At 45.5% G+C, this 26,785-nt stretch overlaps 1 protein-coding gene across 3 annotated transcripts in view; it reads right to left on the reverse strand.

The window, feature by feature from the left end:
- The window catches only part of KLHL3 (kelch like family member 3), a 49,737-nt gene extending 27,582 nt beyond the window's left edge, over nucleotides 1-22,155 (reverse strand). The window contains exons 1-4 of one of the 3 annotated variants that reach the window (XM_030229147.2): nucleotides 22,110-22,155; nucleotides 9,166-9,282; nucleotides 6,057-6,163; nucleotides 2,176-2,297 (exon numbers count right to left, since the gene is read on the reverse strand). In XM_030229147.2, the coding sequence (XP_030085007.2) occupies nucleotides 2,176-2,297; nucleotides 6,057-6,163; nucleotides 9,166-9,282; nucleotides 22,110-22,150 (387 nt within the window). In that variant the 5' untranslated portion in view covers nucleotides 22,151-22,155. Of the gene's footprint in view, nucleotides 1-2,175; nucleotides 2,298-6,056; nucleotides 6,164-9,165; nucleotides 9,283-9,387; nucleotides 9,649-16,810; nucleotides 16,937-22,109 lie in introns of those variants that run through there. The other 2 variants (XM_009091397.4, XM_018915402.3) reach the window with 2 other exon arrangements.
- Between the last annotated feature and the right edge of the window lie 4,630 nt (nucleotides 22,156-26,785).

A 26,785-nucleotide genomic window follows, 5' to 3' on the forward strand; every position in this document is an offset into this window, starting at 1 on the left:
CACAGCTAATTCAAATGAAGGACTACAAGGAACTTAATTTTTGTTGTTTTTAGTCTTCCCTTCATGTGAAGCTGTCCAATACATCACAGAATATTCACTTCTGTAACCTTTTCTTCTTGTGGCTAAAGGTGAATATTAACATTAATGTTTATGGCATTTTGTTCAGAGTAAAACACCCAGGGACAAGATAAAAATTTCTCTTTCTATTGGTTTCATAACACAATTATATTAAATTCCATAAACAACATTATCAGCATGAACATTTTAAACATGTAATAAAATTTAAACTAGTCTGTTAATCTTGCAGTAGATCAGCTTCATTTCTTAGCTCCTATGAATTAATTCACCTCTAGACCGAAGAGTTAATACAGAGTGGACATTGAAATAAATGCTGCAGTAAAAGGACCTGCTTTACTAGATTGGGAAAAACACTTAGTATTCAAAACTTACATTTGTTTAACTCACTGTCAGAGATGAAAGCCAAAACGTAGCCAGGGATCTGCTGTAACTCCCTGTATTCCCTGGGCCACAGAAGGCAGGTTTGGTTATGTTTTAGTAAAAAATGTGGCTGTCTGGTAGCTCAGGAAAGGCAACACCTGGAGTTTCATAGACCTCCTGGGCAGGATGGAGCTGCTCCAGCTCCCACAGCACTGCTCCCACCCTGGTGCAGCTGGAGCACCAAAACTGGAAAGCAGCTGGGGTCATTGTCCAAGCCCCATCCAAGGCAGGCTCAGCAGATGGGATCCCAAGCTCTGCACATCCCACGTGCCAAGTGGGAGCTTCTGGGGCACCCAATGCCCAGCAGCATGGAAGGAAAGCAAACCTTTCACAAAGCACACAGCCTCCATATTCCCCACAGAAACAGGGAAATTTCCAGCCCGAGGGGCTGCAAATGTCATTTCTCCCCCAGCAATGGGAGATCCCAGAGGTGCAAGGAGCTCCATCCCAGTCCCCCAGTGAGTGATGTTGTGCCAGCTCCTGATGACCCTGATGTGGGTCACACAGCATCAGCCAGGCCAAGCCACCCACGGCTGGGTTTGAGTCCCAGATCCTTTGCCAGAGTGCACCTCGAAGGTCTCCTCACTGAGGGCTCTCAGCCAGGCTCCACACTCCTTCCAGGGTGACACTGACAGGCTGAGAGCACACCAAACAGTCACATTTGGAAAACCAGAGGGCAGAAGGGGCAAGAAAAGGCTCCCAGATTTAGGTCATGAAGGATGGTGAAGGGCTGTGCTGCAAAGTGGGATCAGCTCAGAGGTTTGGCCAAGCTCTTGGACAGGGCAGCAAGAGCCTGCACTCTGCCTGAGGGGTTGGAGCAGAAGAGCTCACAGCAAGAACCTCGTTTCAAGCAGAACCAGTCTAATTTTGCCATGTTAATTAGGTCAACAAAACTCTCCCCAGCTTCACTGACACTGACTTGCTCCCCTGGCAATGTCCAAGTCAAAGTGAGGAAGACAACAGGCTCAAACTGCCCCTTGCAAACAAAACCAGACCAACTGAAAAGCATGTCCACACACAAGCTCTCAGCATCCCTCCCAGACATCAGTGGCTAAGTGCAGAGCCTTTTTCTTTTGACTCTTAAGCAGAGTCAAAGAAAGAGCTTTACCAGCAGCCACAGCCACGTGACACTGCAAAACACTCTTCCTGAGCACCTTGCTTTATTTGAAGGCTGCCTTTCAATTACTCTTTCCACTTCTGAACAAATATTTACCTCTCAGAAATTCAAGACAGAGCACACACACACAAAAAAGGAATAATGTGCTCATTTGAACAATGTATTCCACTCAAAGCTCTGTGAAACAACACAAACTACCCAGAAGAATTTAAAAACTAACAGCCACATTCCTCTGCCATGGCCTTAAAACATTTGACTCACGGCTTGTCTGAGTCTATTCTGACCTTCGACAGACTGACCCACAAGTCAGCACAGCTTCTTGGAAGGCAGATGCCTGCTCTTGTTACAACAGCTCCACACAAAAGCCAAATGCAACATGACTTAAGCGTGGGGAAAGGACTAAAGTGCCTCAAGACTAAACAGAGGCTGGAAGCAGCTCTTTTCAAGCTCAGCCTTTCACTCTGTGCAGCCTGAGGAGATCCTCACCCCCGAAGAACCTGTGCCTTCGAGTTGCAAGCTCTGCAGCTGGCTGTGCCTGGGAGCTGCTGCAGCAGACCCACCTGCACGTTCTCCTCCGTGACCTCGATCTCCGCCGTGTAGATGTAATCAATCAGCTTCCTCAGGGTCTGCCCATCCACGTCCTTGATCTCAATCTTCTTGGCCTTGCTTTCAGACATGTCTCCTGAAACACATTGCAAAAGGACAGTGACAGTTTGCTCTGCAGGGCCTCGCTCCCCACACATCCAGCACATTCTCCTGGTGTCTGACTACCAGACTGCCTGGCACTATCCCTCGCCACTGAAGAGCCACCAGTGAGATTCCCAGAAGCCTCCTCATGCCACCTAAGAAACAACTCTAGACTGAGGACAATGATGTAAAACAACATAAATCAATAAATGCAAAAAACTCAATTTCTTGACAGAAAAGGATCTGTCGTGGTTCACCTGCATTCAAACCTGTCATGGTTCACCTGCATAAGAGCTAAAAATAAAACTCCCAGTATATCCCTCAATCATGTCTCAGAACAGGGACCGACTCAAAGAGACTGTGGATGTGTCTTTGGGAAATAGGCCTTTGAGAAATATTGTTTTCTATCTATTTATTACATTTTTTAATATATATATATAGATAGCATGAATATGAATGAACATGAATAAATATGAATTCATATGTTAAAACAGCAACATTAGGGTATTTTCTTTTTGTATACCTTACATTAAAAGCAATGCAGTGTTATTCTTTTTCTTTAGAAAGAAGCTAAAACCTGCTGAGAAAAACAAGCACACAGGCCAGCAGTTACACCCAGCATGCAGCAAGCTTCTCTTGTAAATTACCTTGCTGTAACCTATCCATCACTTACACCTTGTGCAAAGCATCCACACAGAAAGATGCAGTTCTCATCTCTCACTTTCTCAACCTCACACCTTTGGATCCAAGCTGTATCCCTTCCCCAAACCCTAACTCAAAAGCACATGGAACTAGAGCAATAATTTCCTCCCTGAATACACAAGCAAAGCCCCATAGATGTGTAAGAGCCTACTCATGACCAGAGCTTTATGCACACCTCCACACTCCCCGTGCAACAGGAGCACATCAGAGGAACAAAAACATGCAGTGGGGAGGAGAAAGGACTCCCCACAGCCCTGCCAGCGTCCCCACACATGCTGACCTCACCCAGGAGTTAATCACCAGATCTCCAAAATAAAGAAAGAACAAACTCCCAAGCTGAAAGAAAATGATAGGTGGAAAAACAAAGCTAAACAAAGGAGAGCATGAAGAAATGTCAATTCTTAAACCTGGGCATGAATAATCACTACTCTCAGAAATCCGGTGACTCAGTACTGCTGTGGGATTAAGTGGAAAAATATTTCCTGCAGCCTATAGAAGTAATTACAGCCTACATCTCTGTGCAGCATTCCACAGGACGTGGCCAGGCACAGTAAGTGCACAGCACAGTCAGATGCTAAAGAGGGCCCGAGCTTGAGCAAAACCTGGATCCTGCTAATTGAACTTTGCTGACTTTCCCTGTGTGAATAAGGAGGTAAATAATAGGAGTGGGGTGGGACCATGAGTGTTAGAACAGTCAACAACGTCCCAAGAACTGAAATAATATTTGCCCCAAATTCAATTTTTAAAATTGAATAATAAAATGTTATTCAGAGAAGCTCATGAATACAAATGTACCAGTACAAAGGGATAAGTGACCTACATTTGGGAGGCCTTCAAAGCAGGTAGGACTTTTTAATTGACAAAATGTCATCTTCGCATCCTTCCTCCCCCTAAAAAACCCCAAACACCTCTAGAGATGAAAGGGTGCTTCTGAGGACAGAGCAGTCCCTATCAGCCCTGTGGTACTGGAGGTGTCTGGAGGGGCACCCAGTGAACACCCCCTGCATGGGGAGGGTGAGTGGGACCCTGAGCCCTGCAGGACCCCCAGAGTGGGGAGGGCTCAGCCACACACACCCAGAGATCGATGCAGAAATAGCCTGCAGGGACCAATCTGATAACATCATCTCTCGTGGTGGCATCCATGTGACACAAGCAACAAAAATAAAAGCTGTGTGGGCTTTCCCACCCACCAGCAAGCTGCCAGCCCTGCATACCAACAGCCTCCTCTGGCTCTGCTGCAGGACCAGCCCCGGGAGGGTCCCGTGTGCTGTGCCCACCTTTGGACAGGACCCGACACAGAGTCATCCAGCCCCTCCCACTTGGCACAGGGGGACAAATCTCCAGTGCTGTGGAATGGGAAGGAGCCTGGAGACACCACAAGGGAACAAGGCAGGGGTTGGTGCAGACCAGGAGCAGGCAACAGGCTGCCCCTTCCTCCAAGCACAGACCCGGGGCAAGCCTCTGAATTGAGGGCATCTCATCTCACATCTCTTCAGAAAAAACCCTACACCTTAAACCCCACAAAACACAACTCCTAGGGGGGGGACAGCTAGACTGAAAGCAAAGGGAGAGCTGGTCTTTGCCTGACCCTCTGCCCCCGGGGGCTTGTCAGGGGGAGGGGACAGGCAGCTGCCAGGCTGTCACCCAGCCCCGGGCAGCCACATGATGGGTTAGCTGATTACTGTTTAACTCACAGAGTGAGGGATTACACGGCCCAGAGAATTCCTGCACGGAAACATGAGCAGCCCTGCACCACCACCTTCCCACTCAGATGACCTCTAAGGATCAGAGGGTTTTTCCAAGGGTTTTTCTTTATTAAACTCTTCATCAGGAACAAGCATCACAAGTTGTGCTCGAGGTGCCCTCACACACAGTGAGCAGCACTTGCTCCTCTGCCTCACCATGCAGCCAGCACCAGATGCAGAGTGCAGCCCCTCAGAAAACACAAATGCTCCCCACCTTAGCTCACCACACTGATAAAGCCACCATGGGGAGTGTCACATACCACCTCACATTTTACACCTGAGGTTTTCTCCCCACCTCCATCACAGAAGGGACAAAAGCTTCACTAACGATGAGCTCTTTCCTGAGAAATGCTGCATTCTGCTTCCAGCAAAATGAATTAAACTAGATCTAATCTCAAGGCTTTTAAAAGGAAGAAACAAGGCTCTGACCACAAGCAAATGAGCATGAAATAGGGAAAAAAACCCTGAACCTCATTTATGTTGGAGCTCAGGGGCAGTAAAAACCATTCCCTGAGGTGTACAATCATTTTATTTGTATTTGTCAGTTCTTATCCTGAAAATGAGGGCAAAGAAGGGGAAGGAAGCTCAGGAGTTCCTGACCACACTAATTTTACTAGAATGACTTAAATAAGCTGCTCACTCCCCTCTTTCAGGATTGACCTAGCTTTCTTTGGGCTTTTTTTGCTGACCCATCTGGGCACAGCCTTTGAAGGGCACCTGCTCCAAGGATCAGGTGATCAGAGCAGGAATTTTGTCCTCTTCTTCCTTTCTGTCATTACCAAAACACACTGGACTGCAGCAGCTCACCCTGTTAAAAAAGCTGGGCTGCTAAAACACACTGGGATCAAGAGAACAAGGGTGTTATTTCAGGCAGCAGAAAAAAGTGCCATGGGAGATTAAACATCTGTGACTGCCAAATCAGTATCGGCAGGACTGAGCCTTGAAACTACAACTCCTGTGCCAGCAACTTCTGTGATGTGCACCATGAACATTTAGGGCACTGAACACGTGCTCCATGGTAATGTTTTCATGAGCCAAGGTCTTGTTAGGGGAAAAAAAAGCTAACACATAAATGAGCCAAACTGCCCAGTAACCTCCCAGTGCCCCACATGCTATCTACTCACCCCACAGGAATTAGTCAAGGGTGAGCAGCATCACCCATCAGGTACAGCAAACTGCAGACCCATCTGTGCCCCTTCTCTCCCAAGGAAACCCTCTGCAGCCTGTGCTGCAGCTCCTGACAGAGGCACAGCCCCATGCAGTGTCTGGTGCTCAGCCCAAGCACTGTCTGGTGTCACAAGCAGTACCTGTGAACATGGCACAAAAATAAGGGCTGCAGGCTGCCAGCACCACCCGGTGAGCTTCCATCTCCACGGTCTCGGCCACAATCACCACATCACACAGGAGCCGCTTGCTGGGGAAACACCAGAGAAGAAAAGATCATGTCAGAACTCCCTGTCAGGCTAAAAGCTACATCCCTACAGCCTAAAGAAGTGGAAGAGCCACCAGACACAGAACCTGAGCTTCTGCCAAATCCCAGGGGAAGGTCCTCTAATGCTTCAGTACCAGCTCCTATCACTGCTTGCCTACAAAGCAAAGCCTGAATCCTCCTGAGGCTGCAGCCCTGCCTGTGCTTCTGCTTTCCTCAGGGGAAAAAACCTGGAAGCCAAATGAGGCATACATGCAGCCCAAAGAACAAAGGACAAGCAGCTCCTTCACCTCTCAAACAAGCAGGGCTTGGAGGAGGCACAGAAGAGCTTAAAGATTTGGGCACTACCTGGGGCCAGGCTCCAGTAGATCTGCAAGACAAGAAACAGCCATGCAAGGGAGCACCAGCATCACTTCTGTCTTTGCACAGGGAAAAGGTGCAGTGGAAAATGAAGTGATTTCTGTACTCCCTTCCATGCTTGTCACAAAGGAAAGTGGCCACCAAAATATGTCCTGGCACTGGTAGGTGCAGAGGCTGCCTCAGCCATCTGCCAGAGCAGAGGTATCAATCACTGGAATTTATCCATGGGCCTGAGGACTTCATTTACCTCATGAATTAGTCTGGGATAAGGAGTCACTGGGATAAAGAATGGGGTTCCAGACAGAAACCAAAAAATAAAAACCCTTGTAAGCTCCCCCACTGACTCATTGTAGAGCTTTGGAAAAGTCACTTCATTAAGGAGTGACCTTTTCTGCTCGCCCCACGTCTGTCCTTTGAGGATTCATTAGTTAATGTTTGCACAGAGCTTCGCAGATGCCGACAGCAAGAAGTGCTCAGCCTCCCAATAAGTTGGTTTAAGATGCTTAAGCATACAAATGCAAACTAAGGGTGTTCTTTTCAAATGTCAAGCCCAAAAAAAGGATCAGTCCTGCAAATCTAGTTGTTGCCTTCTCTTTGGAAATACTTATCTCCACACTGAACTTTGTCTTTAGGAAACTGCATTATCAAATAAACATACACAGAGCTTCTAATGGATCAGCTATGTCTCTTCTTCTCCACATATTGAAATATGTGGAAAAACAGCTGTGAAATGGAGGGTTGTAGTTGGAATACAGAAGAAAGTAGGAACTGGCAGTCCATACCCTACATTCATTCCAGTTTGGAAGAGGGAAGGGCAATGAGGGGATCTCTTTAAAAGCCTCTTAATGGAAGCTTCCTCATTTCTTTCAGCTTATGTAAAAGGTGCTCTGCTCAATTCCATTTTGGGCTACAGTAATCTAAAGTACCACTCATAAAATTAATTTCATCTACATTTGCCAGCTAAAAGCCTAAGGGACATGGTTTAGTGGTGGCCTTGGCAGTGCTGGGTTAAGGGTTGGACTCAATGATCTTAGAGGTCTTTTCCAACCTAAACAATTCCATGATTTTATATAGTATTTAGGCTAAAGGCTTAGCATGCTTTTTCTACACCCTCTGAATGAGATTTCTGGATGCATATGAAGGGAGAAACTATTATTCAAGGCATCTACTAACACTGATTGCTGTCAGCTTAACAGATCCCAAGCTCAGTGCACATTCAAGAAATGTGAAAACTGCATATTCCACAAAAGCAACAGGAGCCAACAAACAAACAAACAAACCACCAACTCCCCCCCAAAAAAAAACCCAGTACCCCGAAGATGAAAACATCATACAAGTGCTTAATGGCAGCTTTCATTCTTCTACATTTTGTCTGTTCAGTATTGCCCAAGATACCTAACCACAGGCACTAAGAAACATTGTCTGTCTCCAGTTATTCCCACTCTGCTTCAATTAACAAAGGAATAATAGCAGCACAACAGATTTCTGAATATAGCTGCACCAAACTTTAGCTTCAGATCCTTTGCTTTCAGTACAAAGAAAGGACCAGAAGGATGCCAGTTAAAAGTAAAAAAAAAAAAAAAAAAAAAAAAAAATTACAACATAGCCTGCTTCATAAAATAGTTACAATATTTCCATTTTGTTCCTATGCAACAGAGAATTGCTGTCAGATATCTGGGAAAGGAAACATTTCCAATCCTTCTCCACACTAGAGAAGTGTGTATTAGGAGACTACTTAATCCATGGAGAGTTAGCTATTACAGCATCTTCTGATTACTTGGAGTGTGCAGAAGAGCAAAGGGTGTTACCTGCTTTCATCACACCCCCTCAACAGTCAGGGAGCACAAACATTCATGTGTGTGACACACATACTTTCCATAAGAATTCTTTTTAAAACTAGAGGGGTGAAAAGTCCAATGAATTAGTCAGAGAAATGCTCACTGAACTTCTGTCTGGTTAGTGGGATAACAGCCACCAAGAAACAATTCAGGCTGAACCACTGCCACCACATTTCTGATGTGATGACAGCAGTTTTCAAGGCTGTGTTCACAGATATTTTTTTCAGCCTCTGTTCTCCCTGTACCCACACAGCTGTGTAAAGACCAAGGTGTTCTCTTTTAACTAATGTGAGGATTTTTCAATTTGCAAGAAGAGAGCTGACATTCTTACTGAGTACTTGCTTTTTTTTTGCCCCTTACTTTGGAGTGCTGAGCCCAGACTGAGTGATGGTGCTAGTTAAAGAGACTAAGAACAGTACATTAATAATCTTTGGTCTGTAATTATGTGTAGGTGTCTTAATGTCTGTAGTGTTCTATTATTGGGTTTCAGACCCTTATCTCAGTTAAGAACTTAGTTTACACTGAATTTTCTGTAAGTAATGGAAAAGACTGAATGAATTATCATCAATAAATGAAGGCCATGGCTCAGATCATGTTTTTGGGAAGACAGGTCTGAGACTGGGGAGAGCAGCCCACCACAAAAGGACTATATTTTAGCTTCCTATTTGTGATTAATCCTCTACATGCAACCATTAGCTGTAATAGAAATGGCACAGACTATTTTCTACGTCTCTCAATCAGCACAATTCTGCTAAACCAGAGAGGGTGCCCAGTAAGTCAAAAGTGTACCTCCGTAATTCATTCATGACCTTGAAAGCCTTTCTCATGTGAGAGGGATTGACTGTCACTGTCCTCTGGTCCTTTTCATCTTCAGCTGCCTCAGAGGAACGGGAACTCTGCTTAATGCTAAAAACAGGACAAAAAAAGGAGCAGAAAGTTTGATTCAATGGCACTTGAAAAAACAAGCATCCTAAAACTGCAGCACAGGGTATTAAGCATGGAGTTACTCACAAGTCAGTCAGTTTAGGTTCTCCACATGAAGCACATCAAAAAATGCAGCTACTGCTGCATGGATGTTGAAAGCCAACTCAGCCCACATTTAAGCCAGCAGGGAAGAAAAGAAAGAAGTGCCAAACACCTGAGGACAAAGCCCAGTCTTACAGGCTTCAGGCCAGGAAAGCAGTATAAGTTGAAATTCAAGCCAGAACATAATTGCCTCACCGAGTAGAAATGGACTTCAACACTGGGAACTACAAGAATACCATGGATTTTTTTAACATTCATACCGAGAAAAAGAAGTTTAGCCTTCAATGTCCCATCTGAAAAAGGCAAGCACACAATGCATGACTTGTATCTTCTTTAGAGGCAAGTAGAAAAGGGCTATTAAATCGCCCTGCACAGCTTTCAAAGCTTTACTGAAGCTGCTTTCCATTTCAGAAATAGTCTATTTATTGCTGCTGAAACATATGGAATGAATTATTAAACCTTCCTAGCAGAACCAGCAGCTCCATAGGTAATGTCAAACCAGAGGCACGCAGCTCTGTGCTGTGTTTAACCAGGCCAACAGGTGCCTAAGGCACACACGTGTCCTCATTGCTTTGTTGGGAGCACTGGCTCTTTGCACACAACTGACAGCAGGTCAATATCTCCACCTCCCTGATCTGAAAGCCTGTGAAATCACTCAGAGCCAAAGGCTCCCACCTGAGAAAGGAGCAGCACTTCGAGGCAGGTCCCTGTTCTGCTCTGTCTATGGCTCAACCCTCAAACCCTGGCAGGCAAAGGCAAACAAGTCAAGGAGGGCTGTCCATGTCTGAAGCCATCTCCAAGAGAATGGCAGATGTCAGCAGGCAAGCCCCATGTGCCTGACTGGAGACCTTCTCAGAGCTTTTCCTTCCAAGGAACAGTCTCCTTCACCTTTGTCCCCTCCTCCCTACCACCTTTCTTCGTTGCGCTGGCATGATAAAAAATTCTGAATTGGGCTAAACCAGCAGTCTGGACAACCCAGCATCCTGGCTGTCTGGTGACCAGAAGGTGATGTCTGAAGAAGGGCACAGAGCAGGGAAGTGTGGAAGGATCCTTCCCAGAACACCCTGTCAGCTCCTCTCAAGGTGTGTATGCATGCACATATATCTCTATACACAAGCACACTTGCACACACTGACCTTCCCCTGAAAAACACATCATTCACTATTTACAACCCCTGGCAGTGTGAAGCCCTGGCTAACATTACACCCTGCCTGCTCCTGACCAGTGGCTGTCACCACCACCGTGTCCCTCGACACCACACAAAGCTCTCTGCCCCCCCAGCAGTCTTTGGTGGGCTGCACTCTCCTTCCTGGAGAGGCAAGAGGCTGAGCAGCAGCCAAGCTGCACACAGCTCAAATCCAGCCTGCATACTGAGCAGCCTCCAGCTTTGTGCCTGAGACAAAGGTTAATGCCAAAGACCGGCCAAGTCCAAGTCTTTCACTTTGCTGAGTGAGTGAAATATTTTCAGCCATAAGTGAAGCCACAAGGCTGAGCAGAACATCACTCAGCACATGTCCCAGTGATGGAGACAACTTCCCAGGCTCTGTTACAGTCATCATCCAATTAGCTTAGTATGGCTGCATTAAAAGAAGAAAAATCAGAAAGGAGAATAGCTCGTGTTAAATGTTCATTATTCAAGGGACTGGTACCAGGCAACGACACAAACAGCTTTTCTGTGCCTGGGGAACACTGAACTCATTCTGTGCCACACAAACTGCCAGAGGTGTTCATGGCCATGGAGCTGTGCTGGCACTTGGCTCTTCCCCAGCTCTGCACACTCCAGTGAAGAAGCCTCCTTGCTGCAGGGACACAGCCAAATCCAGCAAAGCCTCAGTGCTGTGTCTGTCAAAAGCCCCCAGTGAGACTTTAGGCCAGGTGACCACGGCTTTCATCACCCCAGCACAAACCCTTGATTTTTAAACAGCTAAACCTGCCCATGTGGCAAGAAGGGAAAAAAAGGCTCTGGAAGTGCAAGTGACTTCATGGAGCTTTCAGGCTCCAAAGCTGGAACACGTACAGGAAGTAAGCAGAGTAAACAAAAAAGAAAAAAAAAAAATTGAAAAGAAAGTGAAACCAAAAGGGAGTATCAGGGAGAGTCACTCCCATTGCTCCCAGGGCAGGACAGCTGGATCACCACAGGACACTGCCCTGGGCAGCCTCACAGACACCTCGGGGACACAAAGCCAAGCCATGCACACAGAAATCATGGGGGCTCTTTAATAAGAACAAGCTCTCTGCTGAGATTTGTTTATTAGCTCTCCAGTGCCTGAGACCAAAGATGTTCAAACTTTTCTGCTGGCAAAAGATACAGTTCAAAGAACACAGCAAGTTTCACTGAACACCAAAGTAAATGTCAGGTCCAATGTCAAGTTTTCATAAAGCCTCAACTGCACCAACATTTGTCTGTGTATTTTAAAAGCAAAAAAAACTTGCTTCAGGATTTGGAAGAAGATCATTCAGCTCTTCCTAAAAAGCAGGAAGGATAAGTTTTTAAAAAACACCCTAAGAGACACCCTCAGCTTAATTAAAAGGGGCAGATTTCAGAATTTGCCAAACGCTTACCATGAGAAAATACTGCAGATCGTCTGGTGAAAAACTTATTTCAAAAAAGATCAAGATATGCTATTTAAAGTTTTTTCCAAGTGACTCATATCAAAAAAACAAATTTGAAGAATTAATGGCTTAGAGCCTTTAACTCATCTCTAAGACTGATTCAGCTACCACAGAATTGTGTTCCAGTAACAGACAGAGGATGATTTTATCTGGGAGAGATATTTTACACTTCCATGCACATACTCTCAGAGATCACTGACACATTTCCAACATAAAAATTCAAGAGCCTGAATGCTCCAAGCAAATGCACCCTGACAGAAAGCAAAAGCTGCCCCTGAGAAAACCAAACCATTACATTTCACAGCCTTTTCTGAGATTTGTTCCCCAATAAGGTGAAGAATTATTACATTTATTACACTGCTGTTATTTTAATCAATTTAAGCAAAGGAGGAATAGGGTCCTCTGATCAAAGATACCAGCCAAGACCAACTGGAGATGCTGGAGTCCCTGCACCCCATGACCACAGGGACATTGTCCCCACGTTTGCCAGGCTGATGTCCTACTACAGCAGCAGGGCTCGTGAGCAGCTGCCAGGAGCAATTTGTTCTATTCCTGGGCTATCCGAGGCCGTGCACTCAGTGAATGGACAAATGATTTAATTTCCCTGGGCCAGATGAACATCCTCTTTACAGGCACAGCAGGATGTTCCTAAAATGAGCAGAGAGGCTCTTAGTTTCAGACAGTGCCAACCCTGCTGCCCCCTCCTGCGTGGCCTTTCAGTGATGTCCCCAAACAGAACAAATGAACCCCTATTTGAGAGTCCCCAATTAAGCCAGTGAAGCTAATCACCACCCCGTTGACACCGTGTTCCTCCTCTCCAGGACCCCCTAGCAGAGCTGGGCTCAGGTTGCCAGGGCTCACAGCCCAGCTCCTGCCCAAGTGTGGCCAGCACCCAGCTGACAGAAAGGTGTTTTAAAAACCCACACCCCAGCGTTCTGCTGCCCACATGTACCAACTCTAAAGTTGGGTTGCCTTAGTTACCAGCAATAATTACAGATGTCTTTGTAGATTATGTGGAAGAATAAAAGCCTTCCTTAGAGATAAACTGTCCCCTGGCAAGATTATTGCCGTGCAGAGAGCTGGTAAACCCCAGGAACAAAAATCCCAGCTCTGCCAAATCCAATTCTAACACTGGCTTTATGGGAGCCAGGAGCTCACCCTGAAGGAAGGGCAGATCTCAAATGCAGTCTCCTTCAGAGCAGAGAGGGGCAAGGTTCTGCTCATGTTTCTGGGAGAACAGCCTCCAGGCTCAGCTCCTAACCAACATGAACGCCACAGAGCCCCCCTCCACCAGGCTCTCTCACTGGGGATGGCACACCAGACATCATGCCACTCACACCAGACATGTCCAGCCCAGCCTCATCCCACTCTGCATCCCTGGGGGGGTTCTCCTTTCCTGCCTCAGCACCACAAGCTGAGCTCTGCTCTCCTGGTTGGTCACCAACACTGCAGAGCTCCAGCCCCACAACCAAAGACCCAGCCAGGTTCAGAGTCCTGCACGGGCAATCCAGCGCCTCTGTAGCAGCTTCATAGCCCTGGATTCCCTTAAAAGTGCCTGCTAACCATGAATTTCCAAAGCCTGTGGAGCTTCTTTGGGGGATTTGTAAGAATCACCACCAGAATATGTTAATCTACAGTTTCTGAGAGGTTTGACATCACTCTGGTCTAAAAACGTGACAGATGCCCAATAGCAGTTAGTAGTCTTCAAAACCTTAATACCTGTACAAAAATCAACAGAGACCAAAATTAGTCTTAGGTTTAATCTAAGCACAATGAAAAATCATTTTACTTTAACTGGCCTAATTCTCTGTTTGGAATCAACACCCCAAATCACAGGACAAATACATTATGCCTGGTAGTTTTATTCCTCTAGTCAGGCAGACACAGTAAGGATAACATGTCAGTGTAATGGCATGGTTATAAAAATCTCCATTTCTGAATTTGTCTTTAGGTACATGCAAAGACATTTAAAAAATTGTGACTGAAGGGATCCACATACTGAACTGGGTTTTGAGAGGATTTCAGAGAAATGCATTATCATTAAAACATATGGGAGGCAGCGTAATGGAAAGGATTATTTTTCTTTTAATAGCAATATTATTTTCCTATTTTGTTGATTTTTTTTTTCAGTGCCTAGATCAACATGGAGACATTAGCTTAGGAAAACACACAGTTGGCATACAGCAGATCCCTAAAAGGGTATTCATATCAAAGGAGACCTCAGGGGGAAAGAAGACTTTGGGAACTAGTGAGAAGAAAAGTCTTTTCTAACCCTAATGGAAACAACACAAAATAACTCCAATATGACAATACCATTTGCTTTCAAAGACAAATATTGTATTTCTCAAACTGATACCACAGACTACCTTCACTTAAATATAAAACTGCAGGTGTTTTATGTTTTAACAAAAAAAAAAATTAACATTCCAGAGGGTTTTTTTCCTATTCAAACTCAAAAACATCTTGCAAATTCAGAACCAGAGTATCATGCCTGACTGTAAGCCTTATGCAATTTCTCCATAAAGTAGAAGCACCATCATTTTACTATCAGCACAGTAAAAGAAAAGCAGGATTCTGAAATATTTTATTGCCACATGTGAATGTTTCAGGTAAAATCTCCCTTGCCCTGAGGTGCTTCTGCTCATGTGTAATGACATGGGCACATGATACCACTGAATGTCCTGGCTCTGCAAGTTAACAGGATATTTGAGTCTGGGCAGGCTCAGGACCAGAGTCAGAGGTGAAGTGAGCACCAACAGCACGGATCCTCACCGACCACCAAAAGGGAAAATGCAATAATATTCAAAACCAGGGGGAACTCTGCCATAATGAGAGCCACCAAATGTAAAATTTGAGGAGCAATCTGCCCAACACAGACCTGAGTTGAAACAGGGGGCAAAAGCACAGCACCAAGCACAGACTGAGCCCACCAAGCTCATTTTTGAGCACCTCCTCCCAGGACTTGCTGTGAGCAGCCAAAGCAGCCCCAGCACAGCCCCACACACCGTGCCCTTTTGAACCAGAAAGCAGGTGAATATTTCCAGCTTTTCCTGCCAAGAGTCAAACCCCACATCATTACTGCCCACAACCAGTTCAGGACCGCCTTCCTCTTCCCAAAAACTGGAAATGAAAGCAGCAATTTGGGTAATCATTCCTCACTTCCAGAGGCAGAGAACATGCTGATGGGGATAGCCCTTCATGCCTTAAAAACAGATGGTCTGGAAAAAACAGGATAAGGTAAAACAGTCCAGGTATTTTCCCAGTGGCTTTTTCACCACTGTATCCCCAGAAAAAGGCCTCCAGTCAAAATGAGACCATTGCTGGTAGCCATAAAAAAAAAAAAAAAAAAAAGTAACAAACAACTGTGCCAAGGATGAGCCCAGCCTGGGGTATCAAAACAGCTCTGTTCCATTTCCTCAAACACAGGCTCATTTATACAAATAAAGGAGAAAAAAAAAAAAGAAAAAAAAGAAAAGGAAATCCTATTCCATGAGCTGGCATCTAGTGTGACAAACTAAGATTTCAAGGCACTTGAAATTAATTAATATTTGGATTAATACTCAGAGGTGACTGTTCACACCATTAGGGGAAGCAGAAGCCCTACAATGAGAAACGTGGCAGGATGAAAGGTTTTGCACATTAAATACACAAACAATTGCAAACCTTGAGTCACAGAAGGGTAGAAAGCTGCCCTTTGGAGCTTGGAAAACAACTCCTACAGGCTGCTGTGAATGTTTTCCCTCAACAGAAGGAAAATTTCCAGAATTTGGGGGTTGACTCCAGCTTAATTTTCTAATGTATCATATTTAAACAAAACTCCTGTCAAGCCCTGACAGTCCTACCAGCAGGTCAAGCCCCCTCTCTGTTCCCCCACTCCCTGCAAGGTCACCAGCACAAAAGGAAGCACTCAGCATATCCTGTTCTTAAAAAAATATTGTAAAAAACCCAGACCAGTTTAATGTTTCGTTTGAAGAAGCACAAGTAGCTTCTGGTGTGCAAAAGGCACCTGACAGAGGGGAGTAACGAGGGCAGAGCCAAAACACTGAACATCTCTGGCATCCACGAGGTCCCTGCGCAGAATAATATCTTTTATGGCTTCAGGTCGACTCTGTAAACACTTCTTCACGCAGGTTGTGGAGCAAAATTGCTGCCTGGCAGGAAATAAAGTCCACACGGCCCGGCTGCCGTGCGAGGGAGGCGCGGGATCCCCGGCACTGCCCGAGCACCGCACAGCGCCCGGCTCCCGCACACGCCGGCAGGAAAACCGACCCCAAAGCATCCACGGGCGTTGGGGATCTTCACTCGTGACTCAGAAAAGCAGCGAATATCAGCGAGTCTGTCTTGAGAGGAATGCCGAAGTCGGCTGCCTGAGGTTCCAGGCGCAGGCAGGGCACACACAAGCCCACCACGTTGTGCCGGAGGGGCAACTACCTACCCCCTGTCCTGCATCCCACCCTTCAGTCGTGCATCCCACCCCCCCTGCCCGGCACCTCCATTTTAGCGAACACCCCCCGACCTGCCTTCCTCACGTCCTTAATTACATCCCAAGCACATCCCGCGGAAGCCCCTCCGCTGCCTGGGAGGCGCGGGGCGAAGCCGCCTGTCACCATGACATTGCACCATCCCCGAGGCTGGGCAGGCTCCCGCGGCAGGAGGCATTCATTCCTGCCGGGGTCCCCGCAGCCGCGCCCCGCATTCCTGCGCACAGCCCCGCTCGGCTCGCAGCCCGGGGAAGGGCATCCCCATCCCGCAGCGCTCCGGGCGGACACAAAGGCTGCCTGCCGGCGGTACCCACCTCTCCTCCTCCATTGTGCGGGGCGGCGGCGGGGCCGGCTCAGCGCCCCGGGCCCGGCATGGCTGCGAGCGGCCGCCCCCGCCGCGGGCCGCTTCCTGCGGGAGCGGAGCGCTGCGTGCCGGGCGCGCCCCGCCGCACCGACTGCCGCCGCTCTGCCGCCGCTCTGCCGCCGCGCAGCCCCCTCCCCTCCCCGGCGGGGCTTGCGAGCGTCTCCGGGCAACGGCAGCACCGCCCCGCACCGCCCCGAGAGCGCCCTCCGCACCCCGGGCCCGGCTGGCGCCGCCGGCACGGCCCCGCTGCCGCAGCGAAATCGGTCAGGGGCAGCGCCGGGCCGGCCCGGCCCGAGCGGGACCCGCCGGCAGCGGCACCGGCAGCGGCACCGGCAGCTCCCGGACCCCCATCCCGCGGACGGCTCCGCCGCTGCCCGGGAGTTGTCCTCCCCGTGGCCCAAACTGCTGCAATCCCCGCGATCTACGGACTGGACAGAAGTTTTAGTGGCTGAACATCCCCAGTGCCGAGGTCAAGCCCGCAGGAGAGGAGCGGTAAGGAAAGAGGAAGTCCCAGCCCTCCGAAGTCTCCCAATTCCCATGGCAGAAAGCAGATCTTGCCTCCGGTTCCCCAATTTATCAAAAGCTTCCTGTCCTTTATGCAATCTATCAGGCCAAATACACCCTGCACAGGCAATATGGGTCCTTCTCAACTGCAGGTGCTATTTAGCCTAAAGCACTGAACTGAATTACATTTGTCATTTTTATTCCGATTGATACAAATGCACAGAGTTCTACATAAATCTTTTTCCCCCTTCATTTTATTAAAATAATTTTTCAGTTGTATTCTGCACCAGCGAGGCCTTAGAGGTTAATTGTATTAAAGACAAGAAACATTTGCCTTCTTCATTACCAATCCACTCACAAAATGTTCTTGTGCAAGAGGAAGAGATAACTAGAAGTACCAAGAGATTTCTCTTTGAAGATGCCATTTCATCTCTTTTGTAAATAAAATTACCTTGCTCTTGTATGTTTCTCCTCAAGCCATGTCCTCAGCCCAAGTTTCATCCATCTTTTTAAAACCTATCAGCAATGATGAACAGATGCTATTGTGCCTTCCACAGGAGGGTTTCAAAAGCTTGTTGAGAATCTTAACTACTCATCACCCTAATTCTTCAGGTAAGAAAACTTAACAAGCCTGAAACTTAAAGGACTTTATTAAAGACACATGGGGATTGAGAGTCCTGCTATTTAAACACCATTTGGCAGCCTACCCCTAAACAGAGAAATACAGATAAAGCCATGAAGTCAAAGCTCACACTGAATTCAGGTAAAATTCCTTCATTTTCCCTAGAGAATCCTGTTAAACTGTCAGTTCAACACATCCAGATCCTTGAGTACTTTCCCCATGGCCAGTCTTACACTGTTGATGCGCAACATGCAAAACTGCAAGACACAAGCTCAAGCCAGAGAAAAGGGAACTATGTAAAAATAGTAGAATTTACCTCGGAAATGAGGGCTAGAGCTTGTTTCCTCTGAGTAAATCCCTCAGTAATCATAAAAGGTCCAGATACAAGAGCAAGTCCTGAAACTGCTGCAAAGTGCCTGTGTATTTTTATTCACACAAAGTTTAACAAAATATTGGGCTTTCACCTTAAAAATTTACATCTCACTCCAATCAGCCTTGGAGCAAAGCACCTAAATTGAACCAAACCAGCAATACCTTCATATATGCTTTGCCCCACAGGCTTTTGTAGCACTGGATTCTACAAATCCTGAAAGGTACAGTGACAGACAAGCTAAACAGTGAATAGTCCTTGCTGGAGTGGAACAAAAGCATGTTCCAGTAACCAGAGATTATCTTTACAGCAGCCTTGCAAAATAATCATATTGGTAACAACCCCAAGGCAAAAACTTCTTGTTTGTTTTTAACCAAAGACTGGCATAATGAAAAAGCATTCAGCTAAAAGGAATTAGTGACACCTGATGGGTGGAATTTTTGCAGCCTCTTTCAAAAATTTCTAGGCTCAAGTAGTTGAAAATTACTCCTACATCTAATCTACCTTCAGTCACTGACAACCATATAGCCAATTCTCAGAGTAGAAAGGTCCCCAAAACACAAGTTCCAGCCAGCCCCACCATCCCTCAGCCCATCAAAACCTTTCCAGAGTCCTGTGACAATCTTCAGATCTACAGTGAAAGACCAAACCCCCCAATTCCAAGGAGCCACAGGGCGACAGGAGAGAAAATCATTGCCAGTGTCTCCACAGCAGCAAGGAATTTCTTCAATAAAAGTGGCATGAAGGGAGGGAATAAAAACAATCCCTACCAATCTGATACAAGACTCTCCTGGCCCAAAATCCAGCAGCTGGTTTAATGCTGAGGTTATAAGGAAAGGACACCAAGTGCTTACAAGAATTTAATTCTGTGAAGAGCCCCAGTACAAAAAGACAGCACCTTGTCTATCTCCACAGCCTCTGCAGAAGCCTGAAAGGTCACTCTGCCTCCCAAAAACCCAGCAGAAAGCAGATGGCATCAAATTGGGAAAAATCCTTCTAGTTCTGCAAGGCAAACTGCAAGAGTTGTGAATCCCTGGATCATCCAGCCAGAATACAGTGCAAACAGTTCAGGAACACTTCACTCCCCTGTACATACCTGTTTCCAGGTATATACCAATGTTCAGGCTCCAGAGACCCAGATCATAAGCAATTTCCTATCTTTAGCAGCTCTCTTGCTTAGTTGCATCATCTCTTCCTTGAAGTGATTAATCAACTTCATTCAAAAATCTTCCTTCGAAAAAGATTTTAGCAATGAAGAGCTGGGAAAGGTGTAAATAAAATACTGCATTTACAGAAGCTTCTGAAGCTGCATCCTCACAGCCTAAATTATTTTTCATTCTGTTTGTTGGGTTTTTTTGAGTTACAGATATTTAGATAAAAATATATGCTGATAGATATAAACATATTTCTATTTAATAATGCATATATTAAGTATATATATTTATCTTTGAGTGACCAAACTGATCTCACCCTGAAGCCTGTCCTGCTTTGAGGTTTCTTTGAACCAGATAATCTCCAAGAGTCCCTTCTAAATAAACTTCTTTTGTCATCCTAATTAAGTAGACACTCATTTAGATACATCTGTATTTAGACCATAGGTTTTCTTGGAAAAGGTTCTCTAAGGATATTAATGTAAGAAAAGCAATATATAGGGTATCTGCTGGAACAGCTGCCTTGGTAGCTCCCAGGCTAAGTGCAGTCACTTGGAGGTGGTACTCAGGCACCCCAGCTCCCAAGGGACCTGGAGATGGAGATCCTCAACAGAGGAGTCCTGAGGGCATCTGCTGCCCTGCTGTTGCTAGAATTCAGTAACAAAACCAAATCAGCAGCTACAGTTTGCCTACTGCAGCAGCTCACAGGAATCCAAGTTCTCACAAGGATGCTCTGGGAGACCTCCTAGGTGAGGACCTTCCCAGGGCTGGAGCCAGGGATGCTCTGGCAGTGAGAGACTCCCACCGGAGCACTGTGTCCTGAAGCCTGTAATTGGGAGAGCAGGGGCTGGAGCAGCCAGGCCAGCATTCCCCTGGGATGAGCACTCCGGTGGATGCCAGCATTCCCCCGGGATGAGCACTCCGGTGGATGCCAGCATCCCCCCGGGATGAGCGTTCCGGTGGATGCCAGCATTCTCCCGGGATGAGCGTTCCGGTGGATGCCAGCATCCCCCCGGGATGAGCGTTCCGGTGGATGCCGGCATTCCCACCGGGATGAGCGTTCCGGTGGATGCCAGCATCCCCCCGGGATGAGCACTCCGGTGGATGCCAGCATTCCCCCGGGATGAGCGTTCCGGTGGATGCCAGCATTCTCCCGGGATGAGCGTTCCGGTGGATGCCAGCATCCCCCCGGGATGAGCGTTCCGGTGGATGCCAGCATCCCCCGGGATGAGCGTTCCGGTGGATGCCGGCATTCCCACCGGGATGAGCGTTCCGGTGGATGCCAGCATCCCCCCGGGATGAGCGTTCCGGTGGATGCTGCAGCAGCACCAGCCTGTCCAGCGGCGCTCGGGGCTGTTGCCCTCTGCTGGCACACATCCCACTCCCGGGATCCTACTCTTGCAGGCCAGCAAAATCCGGCGTCAGAACATTGTTTTCCTTTAATCTTTTGTGCAAATCACAATTCCTACAAATAGTGGGTTTATTGCAACAATTTCACAATAACATTACCACCTTTAGGGCAACCATCCCTGACCATCTTCACACCCATCTGTGATTTCTGGGGCTTGAGCCATTCCACTGCTCACCTACCCAGCAGTTACCCAGCAGCTGAAAATGTTCTTCCTGCTGCCCTCCTGACTCTTTCCTGGAGCATCAGTCACGGATGTCACCCGCAGCCACCTGTGTCAGAGGCACACACTTCCTGCCCTGCAGTCATATTACATATTTATCTGAAATCTGCAGGAAGATTTTCAGATTGATTTTATTGTTTAGAATTTAGTGCTCAAAATTAAAAGAAAATCAGGAAGAAGGCTGTAAAAACAACTCTTGTGGGCACTGGAACAAAGGCAAAGGCCAGTATTTGGTTGCCTAAATGCTACCGAGTCTCTGCCTCCTTAGAGTCTGCACCTACTGAGTGTACAGGTCTTGCTACAGGCTCAGAAAAAGACTGAACTTGGGAAAAAGTTTAGGCTATGGACCAAAAAGTGGGATTTATTTTTTACCAAATTTTTTCTAATAAGATATAATTTTAATGTGATTCTTCATCTTTAAAATACAACCTTTAATGCTTCCTTATTACCTTCTGTAATAAGGGAAAATTATCTATATGCTTCATAAAGATGTATGGCTTAATTAATATTTGTATACTGTAACTTAGAGAGAACAGCATAAACAGAGCTATTCCCATTCAGGATCTCAGCACCATAAGCCAAGTCTCTTGTTACTGTTATTCCCTGCACACTCATTTGTCTTGCTCTCTTCTTGGAAATTTTTTAAACATTTCATTTCTTGCTCTTTGCAAAAGCCAAGAAACACAGCCCACCACCCTCATATTGTAACATAATGTGCTGCAAGACAAATGAGTGAAACCCACAGATGCCTTACACAAAAATTTTAGACAGGATTGTTTCTGCAGGCACATTATTTTACCAGAACAGAAAAACCTGTTTCAGGCAGCATATCTTCCTCACAGGTAACAGACTGACCTTCTTATCTTGCCTGGTATTTTCTGGACAAACCTCTTTTTCTGTTCAATATTCCATAGCTTATTCAGAATGGGAACTGTATGTCAAGGGCTCAGCTCAGGTTTCTGTTCACTTACTCGACTTTTGTGGTGTGCTTTTCAGGGCTCAGCTTTCCCATCCTCTCATTCACACAGAAGTGCATCCTGTGAAAGAAAAAAACCCACACTTTAAAAAGGCATTAGAGAATGTGTGGCATCAGCTCATTGCAACACTTTTGGCACAGAGCAGCTCCAGCAATAAAACAAGCCCAGCTCTTCCTTCTGAAGGTGCTATTTCCTAACTCCCTCTCATCTGACTCTAATATATCAAAAACAAGAGCTCCCCATTGCCACCACCTACACCCAAAACCATTGTAACATTTCCAAAACACACTGGTGCTGATTCACCACCAAGCTCACGCCTCGAAGATTTAAAAGTAAAATTGATACCACACAGAGGAAGTTGAGGTTTTAACAGGTGCTGGGTGAGTACAAGAAAATTCCCATAACATCTAAATGATGTCATTTGAGAAAAAATAATTTGCCTGCATTTAAGACTGCTGAAAGGAATGGAGGGATGGGCCTACAGGGAAAAGGCACACTGACTGCAAGGGCTGGAGCTCCTTGTGCTGCTGGGGATTTCTTTTTTTCAGGAGGACATATCTCATGAAAGTAACAGGAGAAAGCTGGCACTACCCTTGCAGAATGCAGCTGCTAACCACCCTGTGTAAGAGGCATGAGCAATGACAACCCCAAACATCCAGGAGTGATCTTGGGGGAGAAGTCCTGACCTTGCAATCAGGACTCAAAGGAGCCCCTTCCAATAAACAGAGCATCATTATTACAGGAGTGGTGGAAAGAAAGCAAACAAGTCCAAATAAAATCTCATAGAGAAGGACTTTGGCCAAATCTGTGACCCAGTAAACTTAAAAGATTACTAAAACCTGAAGAGGTACTAAATAAGCACAAGGAGAGAATTGGGGATTTAGCATCAGGAATCTTTCACAATGCTGTGACCCAGCCCAGGAAGAGCCAGTGAGCTTGAAAGCAGAGGACAGTCCTTCTGAGGAGGGAGGGGATCTGGAGGATGAAATTGGAGTAAACTATTTCAAAACACAGCTGACAGTGCTGTGCTTGTATACAATAACAAGGTAAGCACAGCCTCCCCCCAGGGCCATGCCCTGCCCAGGCTGCAATTTGCTCATCAGGGTGTGTGGTTGGGAGAGGGAGGCTTCCCACTGGAGCTGGGCTAGTGTGCAGTACAGAATACAAGATTATTGATCCACAGAGAAAAAGTAAAAAGCACATGAACTTCCAGTCCCAAACTAGTTGTGCATTTTACCTAGCATTGCTTTAATCCACACCTGTGCTGCAAACAGGTTCAGCATTCCTGAACTTTCTCCTTCCCAGGCAGTGCCTGCAGTGACTACACTCATGCTTCCCTCCCCCCAGGGTTCTGTGGAAAGCAAATTTTCTTACAAAAGAGGGAAAGTCCATTGTAAAGCTACAGAAAGCAACAAAAATTACAGAAATGACAGAAGAGACTGACATGGTGCCCATCTTTTATATTGACTAGATTACAGACTGACAGTGTGTTTTCAGATGTGTGGCTTTGCATGTCTTTAAATTCAAAGAGCATTCCCAGGAGAACAAGGGTTTCTCTGAGACAAACCAGTTGGCAGTTCCATGGTACAAAGCAGCATTTGAACAAATTATGTACTTTCAGATTCGTCAGCTCATTTTGCTTCTAAGGAATTTTTCTGCAATGTTAATCAGTGATTGGTACTTTGATGGTGGTGAGCAAATGTGCATCTTGACATATTTCCAGCCAGAAATGTAATTCCCTTCTAAATTGGCATAGATTCCTCACTGCATTACTCATGAAAAGAGGTATTTATAGTAGTTTGATGAATATAATATACACCAAAATTGTACACAGCTCAACATAGCCCAATTTAATTTTTTTTAAAAAAGAAGAGTTATACTTTCAAATCTGTGTATTTTCCATCTGTGAAAGCATTTGGGAATGAAACCCTAAGCATCATGCTAAGAGGGTTAATATCCAGATGCCTCAGACAGATGGCATTATTAGTCTGCCTGGGCTTGACATCTAGTTTTCCAAGTTAAGGAGCTTTGGTTCCTTGGATGGCTGACAATCTGAGAATAGCGCTGCTCTAAGCCTGACGTTTACTGTAACAACAACAAGCAACATTGCAGCTTTGCCTCAAAGACTTTTAGCAAAAAGAAGTTACACCAAGATTAACCACACTCAGAATGTACTTTAAAAAATGCTGTTGCAGCTTTAGGTTAGGACTCCTACTGGCAAAGGCTGAACCACAGAGAACAGTACTTGAATTTTGGTTTTTAAGCTGGCTGTTTTTTTTCTTTTGCTACAGCCTAGACTTGAACTGTTCCATCTTTTTAACTGTTCAGTCTACTCAGCAGGTAATACAGGAAATAGAAAAATCTGAAGAATGTCTCTCTTCTGCAGTGAACTACAGCTTTACAGCTGTTGTTCCTCCAGGGTTCCCACTACCATTTCCCCAGAGAGATGTTTTTAAGGGGAATATAGAGTTTGTAGGATTAAAACACTCTGAGAGCCATGTGAACAAGAGGTGTCAATTCAAAAGTGACTATTTCCACCCATTTATATATAATAGAAACTGGTGAGAGTTCTGAGAGCAGAGAAGGTAAAAAGACTAGCATTTGTCAAAATGAACAGCAACAAGAAAAGCACCCAACTCCATCAGCCCTTACAAGTCCTAGTATACAGGTAAATAATACAAAATTCCCAGGAAAACATATATAGCAGGAAGACTTTCATCTTGTAATGAGAAATACACATCTGACACTCATCAATAGTACTGCAGACATTACAGCACAAATAAATACTCATTAAAGGTAAGGGGAAGTAGAGGTAACATCTGTGTGTGTATAAATGCACATTCCAGAAATAACAGAGCAGTAATGCTTCAACAGGAGACCAAAAACATGCCCATCAACAAAAGCAAATAGTGCTTGTTCAGGCTAGCTCAGAACTCCTTGTGGTGTGCTTGCATTGTGAAATACATTTTCAAGTGAAGCAGGGATACAACTGTTTTATTCATTAAGAATACAAAAATAACAAGCAAAAAACTCATCTTTAAGGGACACATACATCAGATCATAGAATCAGTTATGCAAAACCTGTTAAATAACCCATTGTTTTGTAAAGTATGCCTCTGGCTAGTGTGAAGGACTGAAAATTGGGTATTACTTTTAATCACCTAATACCAATCCAAGGTATTACCCCATATAGAGTTTGAAAAACCACTGAAAATGCCTTTTTCCAAATAGCTCAGAAAGTAAAGGTCTGTAAGGATGTAAACCACATAAATGTGGTATAAACTGTTGATTGCATGATAAACACTAATCCATAGTAGCTGCAACAGGTCAAACAATCCTAACCTAAAGGTTTGGATAAGCTGCCTTCTATCAGAAACCCAGCCCTCTCACAGACTGTAGGAGCAAAACCCCATTCTCACAAAACACACCATGTTTTATTCCCTGTGTGCACATCAGAGGGCTGTCCTTCAGGCTATTTCCTAGAGATTAATTAACAATCTAATTATTTAAGCCAAATTTTTTCATTTTAGAATAAACATTCTGAGGTATGCAGAGAAAGGACACTCTCTTTCCACACTCAGATGGGAGGTTGAGGTCCTCAGCATCACTCAGAGCCTTTTTGGCAGCAGTGGCAATGCCATGTTGGGATGGCAGCATCTGCTGACACAGCAGGGTAATAAACCACTTTTCTGACCTACACCAATCAATTAGACCTTCCAATGCCAAATGAAAGCAAAATTTGCTTTACAGGGATCTCAGCTGAGGGTGGGGTGGAAGAAGACACCATAAAGCATTTGAGAACTTTACATTTTTAGCCATTTTAGGTATTTCTGCTTCCCAGGTCAATAAGCCCACATGTGCAAAGTATCTGGTAGAGTTCAGGCACACCTCCTGTCAGTGCCCACTCCCCACAGGGCTGAGCTCCTGGAAGCAGCATGGGACTGCCAGAGCCAGTACTGGAGCCTGGACTGCAGCTATTGCCACATTCAACACAAAAGCTTGCCCAGTTCTGGAGGGTAAGGATTGTTACACTACAGGAGCCTGCAGGACAAGACACTGCTTTTATTTTGCAAGTGTGTCACACCATCAGTGACCCACAGAGATTTACTGCCATGGAAGCTGTTGAGCTGTTAGCACTGCTCTAAACCACCTTTCCAGCACCTGATGTTAAAACAAACACGTGGGAGGTCCTTCCACAGACCTGTGCAAGTATCACTGCACTCCATGTACAGGTGTTTAGCACGTTTCTTTTTAATGCAGTAGTAGTCAGTATTATGAAAGTTTAAGTTAGGCTAGTTTTATTAGCCAAATAAAATTTACAAGTCAAGAACAAATTATACTTTAGAGTAGACATGAACACCCATTACTATTAAAAAACTGTATGTACATCACAACACACTGAGTTCAGTGACACTGTAGCCTGAAAAGTTTGGTTTTGGGAATTCCATTTTGGTCATGCAGATTACAAAAGTAAAAGAACATCTGTGTTGTAAGAAAACTACCATGTTTTTACTTTATTAAATGCTGAAAGCCAACTAATTGCTCTTATTTTCTATTTCTCACAGGTGACATCAACACAATTGAGCATTTGGTCCTGAACAGAAGGCCATTAACTTATCAACATAACATCAGACATAGGAACTTCAGAACTCAACTACAACTTAAGGAAC

This window comes from Serinus canaria, chromosome 13 (assembly GCF_022539315.1).
Source record: "Serinus canaria isolate serCan28SL12 chromosome 13, serCan2020, whole genome shotgun sequence".
NCBI classification, from domain to species: Eukaryota; Metazoa; Chordata; class Aves; order Passeriformes; family Fringillidae; genus Serinus; species Serinus canaria.